The 14,054-nt window shown below is 38.5% G+C and overlaps 1 protein-coding gene across 6 annotated transcripts in view; it reads left to right on the top strand.

Moving 5' to 3' along the window:
* The window catches only part of LOC309495425 (uncharacterized protein), a 34,660-nt gene extending 26,928 nt beyond the window's left edge, over positions 1-7,732 (top strand). For 5 of the 6 annotated variants that reach the window (XM_082165208.1, XM_082165206.1, XM_082165207.1 and 2 more), the window contains one exon: positions 6,385-7,732. In XM_082165208.1, coding sequence (XP_082021334.1) covers positions 6,385-7,541 — 1,157 coding nt within the window. In that variant the 3' untranslated portion in view covers positions 7,542-7,732. The remainder of the gene's footprint in view (positions 1-6,384) is intronic. The other variant, XM_082165210.1, reaches the window with a different exon arrangement.
* Positions 7,733-14,054: the final 6,322 nt, after the last annotated feature.

The raw sequence follows: 14,054 nt of genomic DNA on the forward strand, positions 1-14,054 counted from the left end.
TAAATGTTTTTTTTTTTTTTTTTTTTTGGGTGTATGTAGTTTTGAGAACATATTTTGTGCAAAACTGTAAGTATTCAACATCATTTTGCAGATAAATAAAATTTAAGTACACTATAGCTGCAGAGACTTAAGTAGGTCTAATGTTTATTATGGCTTGGAGCTTATGAAACCCCAAATTTAAAATTAGAATATTGTCTAACCGATGTCTTTTCAGTTAAAAAGAAACACAACAACGATTTTTAAAATCGGGCGCAGACAGAGATTATGTGCTACACCACTAAGATATATTGGGAATAATACGCGCGCGCTGGTATTCAGTGATATGTTTCGTTTTGAATTTGAGGTGGTAGAACGGATTAGTCGTGTGTTAACTTACCGAACTGTTACCCCACACACTCTGTCTGTATAGTTTTCTGCTGCTTGTCGGACGGCTTAAATCCGAACCAAGTCCAAATAATGGAACATGTTGCACCGATCTTTTTCACTAGCTTTCACTTTCAGCCGTGTTTACTTAAGATGACGACGAATATGATGCGTTGCAGCCGGGTGTACCTCGCGGCCGCGGGTAGATTGCGTCATCATAGCTTGTGTAGTATAAAGCCAGCTCAGCTCCCAACCCAACTTGGAGAATAGATTAACGGCGATATTTTTTTTATCGCCCGATAAGAGTCTCGCGTTAACGCCGATAACGGCCCACCACTAATATATATATATATATATATATATTACGTATTATATATTATAGACTTTTACAAAACAGAGAAATATCTGACACTGAGCAGAAATATTTAACACACATAGTATAGCCTCATATAAATATACTTGATATACTTCATACTTGATATGCAAGAGTTGCAGTTGGCATTAAAATACTAGACTTACCCGAAGAGGAACACTGCAGCTGAACTTGAACTTTAGTCAAGAGTGTCAGAGGTTTTGGGTTCTAATCCGCATTCGTAGGTTGTTTTTTTGTTTTTGTTTTTTTATACCGATTATGCTCATCAGTGGTTGTATATCAAGCAGGGACACTTTGTGTGCATTATATGTTGTGATTTCACCAGAACGAATAGATATGAGGCGCTGTCTAGGGCCTAAATCGAACTTCATTCACGCACACATAAAACGCTTGCATACACATATACTAAGTAGTCACACATACATGTATACTGCTGAATGCTCCAACTATATGAAATGCACAACGTCACATCTAAAGTCGCTCACGCACACACACACACACACACACACACACGAGATGCGCGGAACTCTCCGCGCACATACTCATCTGAGACGCGAGCACACGCACACACACAAACTCTCCGCGCACATACTCAAATAGACGGCACCTCATAAATGGATCTCTGCAACGTATTGAAGCGCGCGTCCGAGTGAAGAAAGTGCGGTGTGCGCGAGCCACAAGAGAAAACACTGTATCCGCGCCACTGATCGCAGCGGCAATGAGCACTTTGATCACTTGATTTAAAAAACACATTTCAGCGCTAGATCGTCTCTTATTTAACAAACGAACTAAATGAATGCTCTGCTGGTTAACTGGATATGTTTTGTTATTGGATCATTCGTGCTGCGAGATGTTTTATAGGGGGCGGTGAAAAAAGTCAGGCACCGAAAGTTGCGTTCTTATTCGGTCTCGATACTACCGTTTACGTCGGAACGGGTTCCCTATTGGAACCGGGTTTCGGTACCCAACCCTAATTGTGTCATACATAACTTTGTGTCTTACATGGATTCAAGGTTTTCTAAACAAAACTTATAATCAAAAGATGGAGCAAATCCGACCTTTCGCAAGTTGGGGAGCGCAATGTTCCATGACCCATAATAACATTCCATTCGTAGGCTATTAACTATAACCCCTTATTTACACTCTGTGGCGCGTTACGGCTGCGACGCGGCTACCGGAGCTGATCGCGCCCACTCTAGTCAATGCTTGTTTTTACACCAGCCACGACGCGGCGCGTTTCAGAAGTGTCTCTCCGCGCCGGTTCGCTAAAGATAGGCGCCTGGTCTATTGGCGCCTGGTGATTATTTAATGTAGCCTATGTTTTAAATATCTGTCATGAAAATGACAGCAACTGTAAATATTCAATAACTTAGAGTAGAAAACATAAGTTAATGAGAAAACTGCCTTATGTGCAGTTTACATGTTTTCATACAATGTGTTGAGTGTTGATTATTATATCTAAAAATAAATAGTATCTGAAATTAGGCTAAAAGTCTAGGCTCTATTGTTAACCTTTTAAGGTTATAGTAATGTGTGGGCTCCCTATATAGTTTACAGCATTAGCAGATCTTTTTTTTTTATCCTTGCGAAAAGTTTAATTGTAATTGAATTAATTTAAAGACAAAGACAGAATTTGTTCATTAAACCACTGTAAAAAAAAGAAGCAATTTTAGCTTTCTAAACCCCCCACCCCACCCCACTGAACCGAACCGAACCGAACCGAGATGTCAAAACCGTGGGGCGTACCGAACCGTCAGTTTTGTGTATTGTTACACCCCTAGTATTTACTCGTTAATTCATCTGACTCCATAAATGAAAGGTTTTAATAATATCTGTGCCTCACTAAAAGTGAGCGAATGTTTGACTATTCCTTTTAACCATTAAATGAACAATGTCAAAATCAGTTAGAATAATCGCATGTAACAAATAAATTTTTCAGATATCAGAGATCAATTCCACAATCAATTCAAATATCTAGAACATGGTTATACATTGGTTACACCAAAGAATCTTACCCAGCTTGTACCTGAGATCGAGAGAGAGAGAAAAAGGGAAAGAAAGAGGGAGACAGAGAGAGAGAGAGAGAGAGAAAGAGAGCGAAATCCCCTATTCCATTCGTGTCCAGCAAAGAAGAGAGCCAGAGAGGGCCAGAACACCTTCCTTTATCCTCCTTTGACCAGGTGATATGGGGGATGGGGGACACCACCCTCAAATGGCTTCTATCCCACAGAAGGGGGGTTGCCTTATCTGGCCTTATCTCTAAACCAGTTTTCTCTAAACTTCTATAAACCTTATTTCCTTTTATTTTATCTATCTGGATATGAGATATCTGTACCATTCAATTTGAGACATTTCAAATGACACCAAAAACATAACAGTCAATGATAAACATTCACATTAAACCATGTTCTTGTATGAGTTGTTCTTAGTAGTTTGTGAGAGGAAGTCAGGCCGTGTGGGGGAGGTTGAATATTAGCCATCAGAGCCCTTTTGCCTCATGCAGGCCTCAACCAGTATTTTCAGTCTTACACATGTGACTATGGTGGCTGGTGTCTCTATTTTCACATTCTGTGTAATAGAATCACCAATAACTAGGGCACATTCAACAGGATAGCTAGTCACATCCAAAGCAGTATCTAAAGCCCTTGCACTCTTACTATCCTCAATTAAAGTTTGGATGCGTGTCTCTAGTTCTGAAATCTTCTCCATCAGCCTGACTACTTCCTGCATTTATCACATGAAAAGCCCTCTGTGCTGACAGAGAAGGCTAATACTATACATGTGATACAAAGTGCAAGTGACAATAAGAGAAGACATGACTCACCGTGTTTGTTGACTGATCCTACTCACCACAGTTGTTTGATGGACTCGTAAAAGGCGTCAGAGAAAAAATAAAGACTGCAGGCACGGATGGCACGAGCGTGCACGAGAAAAAATAAATAAAGACTGCAGGCACGGATGGCACGTTAACAGGCTAGCGAATTACTAGCGTGTTGTGCTAGCGATAACGATTTAGATTGAAGGTAGCGATGTCAGATTAATGCGTGGTGATGAGTAAGTTATATTTAGCAATATAAACAAAGGAATGATAGTAAATAAAGATTCAAAACAGAAAGCTATACGGAGCATACAGACGCAAACCACTCAGCAGCAAGACAGACAGGAGCAATCCATGATAAGGATTATTAAGGGTATATAAGGGTATGAAGGGTATGATAAGGCCCAAAGGTGTCTTGGGTGGTCAAACAACCCTTGGTATTTTCCTCGTGGGGCTCAAGCTGTGCCCTCTCCAAACCAATCTATCTTTTACAAACTGCCCAAAGTTGACATCTTAACCCTCTGGGCTTCTTCGTAAATGGGTTACACTTAGCTTCCTCCCGCCGAAGCCTTAAAATTTTACTTTACTTTTTCCCAGGATAACCAATCAAATATATTTTTGTTCTATAATGTTTTCTGATTATTATTTAGAATTTTTAGAATTTTTTATGATACTTTGCATTAATTATATAATTTTTATGAGCTATTTTTTCCATTAGAATTAATATATATATATTTATTTTATTTATTTTATTTTATTTTTCAATAAATGCAACATTTCACATCAAAATAGAGTGCAGGCCTAAAAAAAAAAAAAATTCAAGTGAGAAGAGCGCCATCTAGTGGCTTCAAAATGTATAAATATATGTCATGTCCTATAACCGCCTATAGGCGGCCTATAGCTTTTTTATTTATTTATTTGATTTATTCCCATTCGGAAAGAAACAAATTAATTACTAAGCAACCACTGAATGGAACAACACAAATTATATATCATTTTAAAGCTTAGGATCTCAGATTTTTAATGCATCTAATTACATTTATTAACTCCTAACGAGTGCTGAGTAATCCCTCTAAAACCGAGTGTACCGCCAGCAGGCGCCACCTAGCTGTGAAAATATTCATTACCATATTTTTCAAAAATCTTGCCTTGATTAACACAAAGTTGATGTCATTTGAAAGCTTAGAGTCTGAACTTTACAGTGAATGTATCCACTTTGAAAAACTCTTAAGTATTGCTGAGTTATTTGCTGATAAATAGAATTTCTTTTTTTTCATAATCTATAAAATAATGTACTGCAATGTGTCAAAAACATCATACAGCTCATGAAACATTCTCAGATAATTGAAAATGGCTCTTCATTTTTTACAGCATATTATTACAATTAAAATGAGCCCAAAATTAACATAATCTATTGCTTTTATGACAAGATATTCTTCATGGAGAAAAAATTGCCCATGAGGGGGTGTCAAAGACTGTACAAAAAGGCTATCTCTTTTCCAAATGCTGTAACTTTTGATTCCTTTATCCAAAAATGTTTATTTTTTTATCCAGATGCAGCTAACATGTAGGGGGACTTAACTAAAAAAGAATTTTCCTCCTACCTTATTTCCTTCCTGAGTTATTCCATGACAAATAAGAAAGATATGCAAAATCATAATAAAAATTATATATATATTATTGTCTTTTATCTGCCGTTTCTTGGCAGGACAATGTCCAAATGTAATGTAATTTATATTTTCAAAAAAATTTAAAAGAGTTCTTTCAAACGATACCTAACTTTTGACTCTCCTTGCTATAGTTTTGGAGTTATTATGATTATAAAATTTTTATATAGTTTGGGGCAAAATTTGCTGTTTCAGTCTTACCAGTTCATTTCTCTCTGTGTGTGTGTGTCTTTGTGTGTGTGTGTGTGTGTGTGGGTGGGTGTGTGTGTGGGGGGGGGAGGGTGTCTTATTTGCACTCTTGATGTTTTAGAGTGTCACCCCTTCATTGCTGTACACTTTTTTTCAGCACAGTTGCTGATCTGTAGCTTGTACCACCAAAAGTTTCTCTGAGTTTTCCTATTTTTTCGTATTTCCCATTCATTTCCTATGTCGCCCGTTTTCGGGCGGGAGGAAGCTAAGTGTGACTTTTTTTTTTACGACCCTTTAACATATCAGAATCATCTCCTTGATTTTTTTGTGTGTTCATATTGGTAATACAACAAAAGTCACCAAGTTTCACCCCCATCCGATGAAGCAAAAAAAATTAACAATTCGAAACGTTCAAGTTTTCGCCCGTTTTCGGGCGAAGAAGCCCAGGTGCTGTATGTAACTTTTTCACTCTACTAAAGCATAAAAATGCCATATGTTTGCATATATTGAGGAAACATGCTAAGTTCACATAATCATTTCTCTGAAAAACACTTCTACAGCCAGTTATTTTACTTTGAAATGTGCGTTTCCAGGCATTGTCCATTGCGCTCGTTCCTGTTGCGTGTGCTCAAACTGGCAACTCGTGTGAACGCCGTCGAGTCTGAGGAGCAGGTGGCGGGAGAAACGACGATCTCCGATATTTAGAATTGGAATGCAGTACCTATTTCGACCACTAGTTGTCATTCTTACATACTGCACCTTTAAGTGGAATCTTACAAGGGTTTGTTGTTTACAGCGGTGGAGTTGGTTAGTTAGCTTAGATGCTACCAACTTCATTTATGGTCCTAGATTGTTCCGTTTGAACAAATCATCTCTGTCCGATCTACTCTCAGATCCAACACAATTTTATTTTGACTGATCATTTAGCTTTAGTATAAAAGTTCTATATTTAATGCCCATTTTGCTCCTTTCAGAAGACATCGCTGGTTCATCTTCTGATGGAGAAACTGCCTCTACATCCAAAGAGCGACAGACAGTGAAGAGTTTCTCCTGTGGAAAAACATTCAGCAAACAGGGTCATTTAGCAAAAAGTGAGAGAAAACGCACTGAATTGAAAGACTTCACCTGTAAGATATGTGACATCAGCTTTTCTACCTCAAAAGAGAGAAAACGTCATTCAAAAGAGCACAGCAAGAAGGAGTTTCGCTGCGAACAGTGCGGGAAGGATTTTTTCACCACTCCTTATAATATGAGAGCTCATATAAAGACACACAGTGAAAAGACTTTGCACTGCAGCGAGTGCGACAAGTATTTCCGCACCAAACAACATCTTACAATGCATAAGAGAATCCACACTGGTGAAAAGCCGTACAAGTGTCCTCACTGCGAGAAGAGCTTCAACCAGAGATCCGCTTTGAAGAGCCATCAACTCACACATAGCAATGAGAGGCTGTATCAGTGCCCCCTCTGCGAGAAGAGCTTCAAACAGGGATCCCATCTGAACAACCATCTACTCACACACACCAATGAGAATCCATACAAGTGTCCCGTCTGTGAGAAGAGCTTCAAATGCGGAACCAGTCTGAAGAAACATCTACTCACACACACCAGTGAAAGGCCGTATCAGTGCAGTGAATGTGAGAAAACCTTTACAAACTCCGGTTCTCTGAAGTTACACCAAAAAATACATTCTGATGACAGACCATATCAGTGTTCTCACTGTGAGAAACGTTTCTATCATTCGACTCACTGGAAATCCCATGAGAGGACTCACACTGGAGAGAAACCGTACCTGTGCTCCTACTGCGGGAAGAGCTTTGCTAGTCCATTTTCTTTCAAAGTTCATCTGAGAGTTCACACTGGAGAGAAACCATATCACTGTGGTGATTGTGGGAAGGGTTTTACTAATTCAAGTGGTTTACAAATGCACCAGAGGACTCATACAGGAGAAAAACCTTTTAAATGCTCACTTTGTAACAAGAATTTCACTCGATCAGGTGACCTGAAGATCCATGAGCGATGGCATACAGGAGAGAAACCTTACCGCTGCTCCATCTGCGGCGAGAGATTCTCTTTTAAATGGGGCTTTCAGACTCACCAGAAGAAACACGCCGCTCCAGAGTCATCATAGCTTCATCAAGTCATTATTTTTAGGTTGTGTCAAAATAAAATACAGGGACGTTATGGTTGTAAAATACCTAAAACTAGAATGTCCAAAGGAGACCAAACTTAAATCTCTGTGTCTTAGCACCTTATATTAGGCCATATGTGAAAAATCTGGGTCTTTTACTGGACAGCGCATTAAAGTGCTCCTATTATGCTATTTTAAAGTTTCCTAATGTTGTTTTGGAGTCTCCTACAACAGGTTTACTTGCATCAAAGGTCAAAAAATGGTTTCACTGTCTCATAATATACATTTGCACATCACCACATTTTCAATGACTCTCAAACGACTCATCAGTTGAATCAATCTCACCAAATCCCTCCTTTCCGCAAGCTACTTTGCTCTGATTGGCCTGACAGCTCAGTCTGTGTAACAACGTCAGCTCTGCGTGTCCTGAGGCTTCCTACACCGAAAACTAAACACAGAAACGAACAATGGCGTCAGTTTGACCATATCAGTCCAAGCATGAGTCCGATGATGAAACACTGGAATAACTAGTTATACAACCCGAACCTCCATTGCAAGGACAACTCGAGCAGGACGTTTCTTAGTGATACACTACTCAGTTTGAGGGACATTATGGGATGTTGCAACTGTAATTCCTCACCATCAGCATTATCAAGTGCGTGTCCATTAACAAATCGATTATTTTCCTTGTACTTATTTATTTACCGAGTATTTTTCTAAGTTATTGCGGTGAACATGTGAAAACTGTATCAATAACAGTGCATACATTAGCCGAGCTCTAGCGTGAATGACTGATGAAACATAAATGTTGGTAAAACAAATCTTGCTCCATGCTTAATCTTTCCTCAAAGTAGTGAGAACGACAGACAATCTGCATTAATAGACACAGTTTTAGGTAATAGTGGTCCACAACTATGTATTTTGAACACCATCTTTCAAGAGACAATAACTTTATATACGGTGCACTTTCAGATTTAAAACTTTGCAGGATGTTTTCATTCTAGAGCTATGTTACACACTACATGAAAGGTCATTTAAAAAAAAATCCATAATAGGGGCACTTTAAAGCTGGACAGACAGAAGGTAATCAAGTTGTGAAGTCAAGTTTATATCAATTACGCGCCCTGGTAAAAACTAAATCCTTTCTATATTTTAATCATTTTAAAAGAGTTATCCATGCTTTTATCACCACAAAGCTTGACTATTGCAACTCAATCTATTTGGGGATTAGTCAATTTTATTTAAACCGCCTTCAGATGGGTCAAAATGCAGCTGCCAGAGTTTTAACGGGAGCTCGTAAGCCTGAGCGCTATTTACATTTATGCATTTGGCAGACGCTTTTATCCAAAGCGACTTACATTGCATTATCCTATACATTTATACATAGGTACAGTTGTGTTCAAAATAATAGCAGTCCAACATCACTAACCAGATCAATCACTGTTTTTGGTAGAAATTATATTTCTACATGGCAAATAATTTACTACTAGGTGTAGTAGAGTAATAGAAAAACAACAGACCCAACAGTCATGACATGTATGCTGCTAATTCTGTATAATTGAATCATTAATTGCAAGGGGTGTGTTCAAAATAATAGCAGTGTGGAGTTCAATTAGTGAGGTTAATCATTCTGTGAAAAAACTAGTGTCAATAAGTGGCCCTTATTTAAGGACGAAGGCAGTACTGGACTGTACATGGTGGTTATAGTGCATTTCTCTCTGAAGATCTGAATAAAATGGGCCGTTCCAAACATTGTTCAGAAGAACAGCGTACTTTGATAAAAAAGTTGATTGGAGAGGGGAAAACTTATAAAGACGTGCAGAAAATGATAGGCTGCTCAGCTAAAATTATATCAAATGCTTTAAAATGGCAACCAAAACCAGAAAGACGTGGAAGAAAACGGAAAACTACCGTTCGAATGGATCGAAGAATAGCCAAAATGGCAAAGACTCAGCCAATGATCAGCTCCAGGGTGATCAAAGAAGATCTAAAGTTACCCGTGAGTACTGCAACAATTAGAAGACACCTATGTGAAGCCAAGCTATCGGCAAGAAGCCCCCGCAAAGTTTCATTGTTGAAAAAACGACGTGCTAAAGAGGATACAATTTGCCAAAGAACACATTGACTGGCCTAAAGAGAAATGGCGCAATATTTTGTGGACTGATGAAAGCAAGATTGTTCTTTTTGGGTCTAGGGGCCGCAGACAGTTTGTCAGACGACCCCCAAACACTGAATTCAAGCCACAGTACACTGTGAAACATGGTGGCACAAGCATCATGATATGGGGATGTTTCTCATACCATGGTGTTGGGCCTATTTATCGTATACCACGGATCATGGATCAGTTTGAGTACATCAAAATACTTAAAGAGGTCATGTTGCCTTATGCCGAAGAGGAAATGCCCTTGAAATGATTTTTTTTTTTTTTTTTTTTTTTGATTTATTTATTTATGGATTGAAAGACATACATAATCCAAAGGATAACATGTAAAAGTGTAAACACTTATTTCCAACATGGTCCTTGGTGGTAAAACAATTCACACAAACAAAGACCTATTATAAGTCAAAGACAAAAACATTTACACAAATCATCCGGATTTCAACAACATCCTAAAAACAGGCAATCATAAATCACTCAGTGCTAGTTAAAAAGATCAGCTACTCTATTCCATAAAAGGGCCTTAACCTGGTATCTAAAAGTCCCTCTGGTATTTACCATTTTGAGGGAAATTGGCAAATTATTCCACAACATGATACCTGTATAAAAAAAAGAACTTCCAGCTGCATTGTTGACTCTGGGCACTTTACAAGAACGGATACTAGCCCTAGTATTATGGTAATGCTGTGTATGAACCATTTTTATATTGGACAGTAAATATTTGGGAGCAGAACCATTTATAACATTATACATATGATTCAGCTTTAACTGCTCCACTCTAACCTGTACTGGCAACAGACCTACTCTTTTAAAAGCATCTCTGCCAATATGAGTCCTAGGGGGTGCATTTAACAGGTAGCGGATAACATTATTTTGCATCACTTGCAGTCTGTTTTTAAGTTTAACTGATAATCCACAGTACCAAGCTGAGCATGCATAATCGAAATGACATTGAATCAACGATACAACCAGTAATTTCTTGATAGAAAAATCTAAAAGCCTTGTTCTGCGATACAAAAATTTCAATTTACCTGCACACTTGGATAGTATTTTGTCAGCAATAGATGAACAGGTTAATGACTGGTCTAATGTTAACCCCAAGTATGTAACACTTTTCTGAGACACTATTTCAGTGCCATTACATTTGATCTTAAACAATTTTATTTTAGACAACTTTTTTTTTGTTCCAAATAAAATGGACTCAGTTTTTCCCAGATGTATTGAAAGCCTGTTGTCTATAAGCCACTTTCTGACACTATTTAATTCGTTACCCAGAGTCTTCTCAATCTCGCTGATGTCATCCCCAGAGACCAACAATGCAGAATCATCAGCATATAAAAGCAGCTTACATTTCACAGCAGCTGGCATATCATTAATATAAACTAAAAATAAAAGGGGGCCAAGGATTGAACCTTGAGGCACCCCACAAGTAATATCTCGAGAATCTGATATGGCCCCCGCAACATCACAAAATTGAGTTCTTCCAGTGAGGTACGAGGTGAACCATTTCACCGCAGAATTTCTGAAGCCTATACTTTGCAGCTTTGATAATAAAATTGCATGATTTACAGTATCAAAGGCTTTTTGTAAATCAAGAAGAATCATACCCACATACTTTCCTTCATCAAAGTTTTGTCGAATATAATCACATAAATGAATAAGACAGGTTTCAGTCGAATATGCTGCTCTAAATCCAGACTGCAGTTCATATAGCAGATTATGTTTAACAAGGTACTCTTCCACCTGCTCATACACAAGACGCTCAAACACCTTTGATATTGCTGTCAGAATTGATACAGGCCTATAATTACCAACATCTAATCTACTATTTTTCTTAAAAAGGGGGACTACCCGGGCCCTTTTCATATCACATGGAAAAATACCCTGACTTAGAGACAAATTTATTATATGGGTGAGCACCCTAGAAATTACATTGGCACTATCGCGCAAAAATCTGGACGGAATAAGGTCCTGTCCAGTAGCTTTGTTAATTGACAAAGTGGATAGACACAATCTCACCCTTTCCTCTGAGACAGGATCAATTTCAAAAACATCAGAAGTGACATGTTTGGTTTTATAAAAGGAGTTTACAAATGATGGGCCATATCTACCTGACACCTTCGGCAGCTTATCAACCAGACTGGCAGCAACAGTTGTAAAAAAAGTATTAAAAACGCAAGCAACCTGCTGTTTGTCAGAAATCATTTTATCCTCAATAACTAACCCAATATTGCCAGACTTAGATTTTGATTTTCCTTTAACAGCCATATCAGTAAAAACTTTCCACAGCTTTTTAGGCTGATGTAAAGTGTAAAAAAAATGGGTGTTTCAACAAGACAACGACCCAAAACACACCAGTAAGCGAGCAGCATCTTGGTTCCAGACCAACAAGATTAACGTTATGGAGTGGCCAGCCCAATCCCCGGACCTTAATCCAATAGAAAACCTGTGGGGTGACATCAAAAATGCTGTTTTTGAGGCAAAACCAAGAAATGCAGAGGAACTGTGGTCTGTAGTGCGATCGTCCTGGGCTGGAATACCTGTTCACAGGTGCCAGAAGTTGGTCGACTCAATGCAACACAGATGTGAAGCAGTTCTCAGAAACCGTGGTTATACAACTAAATATTAGTTCAGTGATTCACAAGAAAGCTAAATCTTCAAGCATTTTTCGGTTTATATAGTAAATGTTTGACTTTGTAAAGAAAAATGCAGACATTGCTATTTTTTTGAACAGCCTAATATTCCCTTTTCTTCACTTTCTATAAAGTAATAACAAATTTGATACATTTTTCTTCATGTTTTGATCTTGAATAGAATGTGCAGTGTTCCCAATGCATTTTTGTGTATTGAAATAAAAGTTATTATTAGGATTTTGAGCTTTACTCACTTTTTTTAAACACACTGCTATTATTTTGAACACAACTGTATGTGCAATCCCCTGGGATCGAACCCACAACCTTGCGTTGTTAACGCAATGCTCTTACCACTGAGCTACAGGAAAGCTGTATAAATAATATAACGCTATATAAATGTAACAAATTATACATATGTAGAGTGGTAGCCTCTACATTGGTTGCCCATTCGCCACATAATTGATTTTGAAGTGCTTTTATTGGTTTTTAAATCTTTGTATGGTTTAGCACCCAATACCTCTCTGACCAGTTGATTGACTATCAACCAGAGAGAGCTCTTGGGTCTGCCAATCAGAGGCTCTTAGTGGTCTCTAAGGGTGCTTTCACACTTGCCTCATTTAGTTCGGTTGAATCGCACTAGAGTTCGTTTTCCCCATTGGTGCGGTTCGTATGGGCAGGTGTAAATGCGGCAATCACAACTGGACTAAACTAGTTGCCGTAGTCAGCTGCGCTATGCATTATGGGATGAGGAGAAATGTTTGTTGACAGTTTGCACTTTAAGCATGGCAGCTCGCGGACAAACCTGGAGTTGTGAGGAGGTGCGGAGCCTGATAGAAATGATCAACGTTATTTTCGAGCCGCATCCTCGCTTCATTCTCAAATATTATTGTTTGTCTAAAGTGGTGTAGACAAACTATATAATAAAATATGACCAGGGATACATTTAGCCCACACAGTCGTCTCTCCAGAGTAAACAGCAGCGTGTTGTCTGCCAGGTTTTCCACCTCTTTGTTTACTTCCAGGAGTTCTGTTGGAATTTTTCTGGAAAGAATTATAGCCACATTAATAACGTTTGTAAATCCGTCAAGATTTCAGCGAGATAAGAGGATTTGTGTGCGTACTGATCACTCACCTTAACTTCCGGTGATGCCGGAAGTGACTCCGCCGTAAGACATCTAGCCTTTATTATATGATATATATGCCCTATACCCTAAAATAGGGCACTATTTGAGGAGACAACATTTGTATTTGTGTCCGAAACCGGAGTGGACTTTATCGAGTACACTCATTCTATCCCACAGTGCACTGCAATGACAGTGTACACCAATGCACAATCAATGGCTTGAGAATATCCATAATGCAATGTGAGGGTTGTGCTGGATAAATTCCTGCATCTATCCAGAAGATGGCACCTGCACCCACAGCTCAATCATCCATCCATCCATTTTCCAAACCGCTGGTCCAATGTGGCTACAGCATAATATCATAGAGGTATAAATTACTTTTTAATTAATTATTCAATTGTTTAAATAAGGTTTATACATAATTTCCATGACAGAGTTCAAGATAAATCTTTTCATCTCACTACTGGAGCTGCCAGTTTGTTCAGTTTCAAATGATTATTAATTAGCACAAACTATGTAAAAGCGGCAGCCCTTCCAGTGCTCTCAGTGTCTGAAATCACCCACTCGTTTTCATTCACTCCTTCAAGTGAACTATATT

This window comes from Leuciscus leuciscus (assembly GCF_965113295.1).
Source record: "Leuciscus leuciscus genome assembly, chromosome: 3".
In the NCBI taxonomy this organism is placed as follows: domain Eukaryota; kingdom Metazoa; phylum Chordata; class Actinopteri; order Cypriniformes; family Leuciscidae; genus Leuciscus; species Leuciscus leuciscus.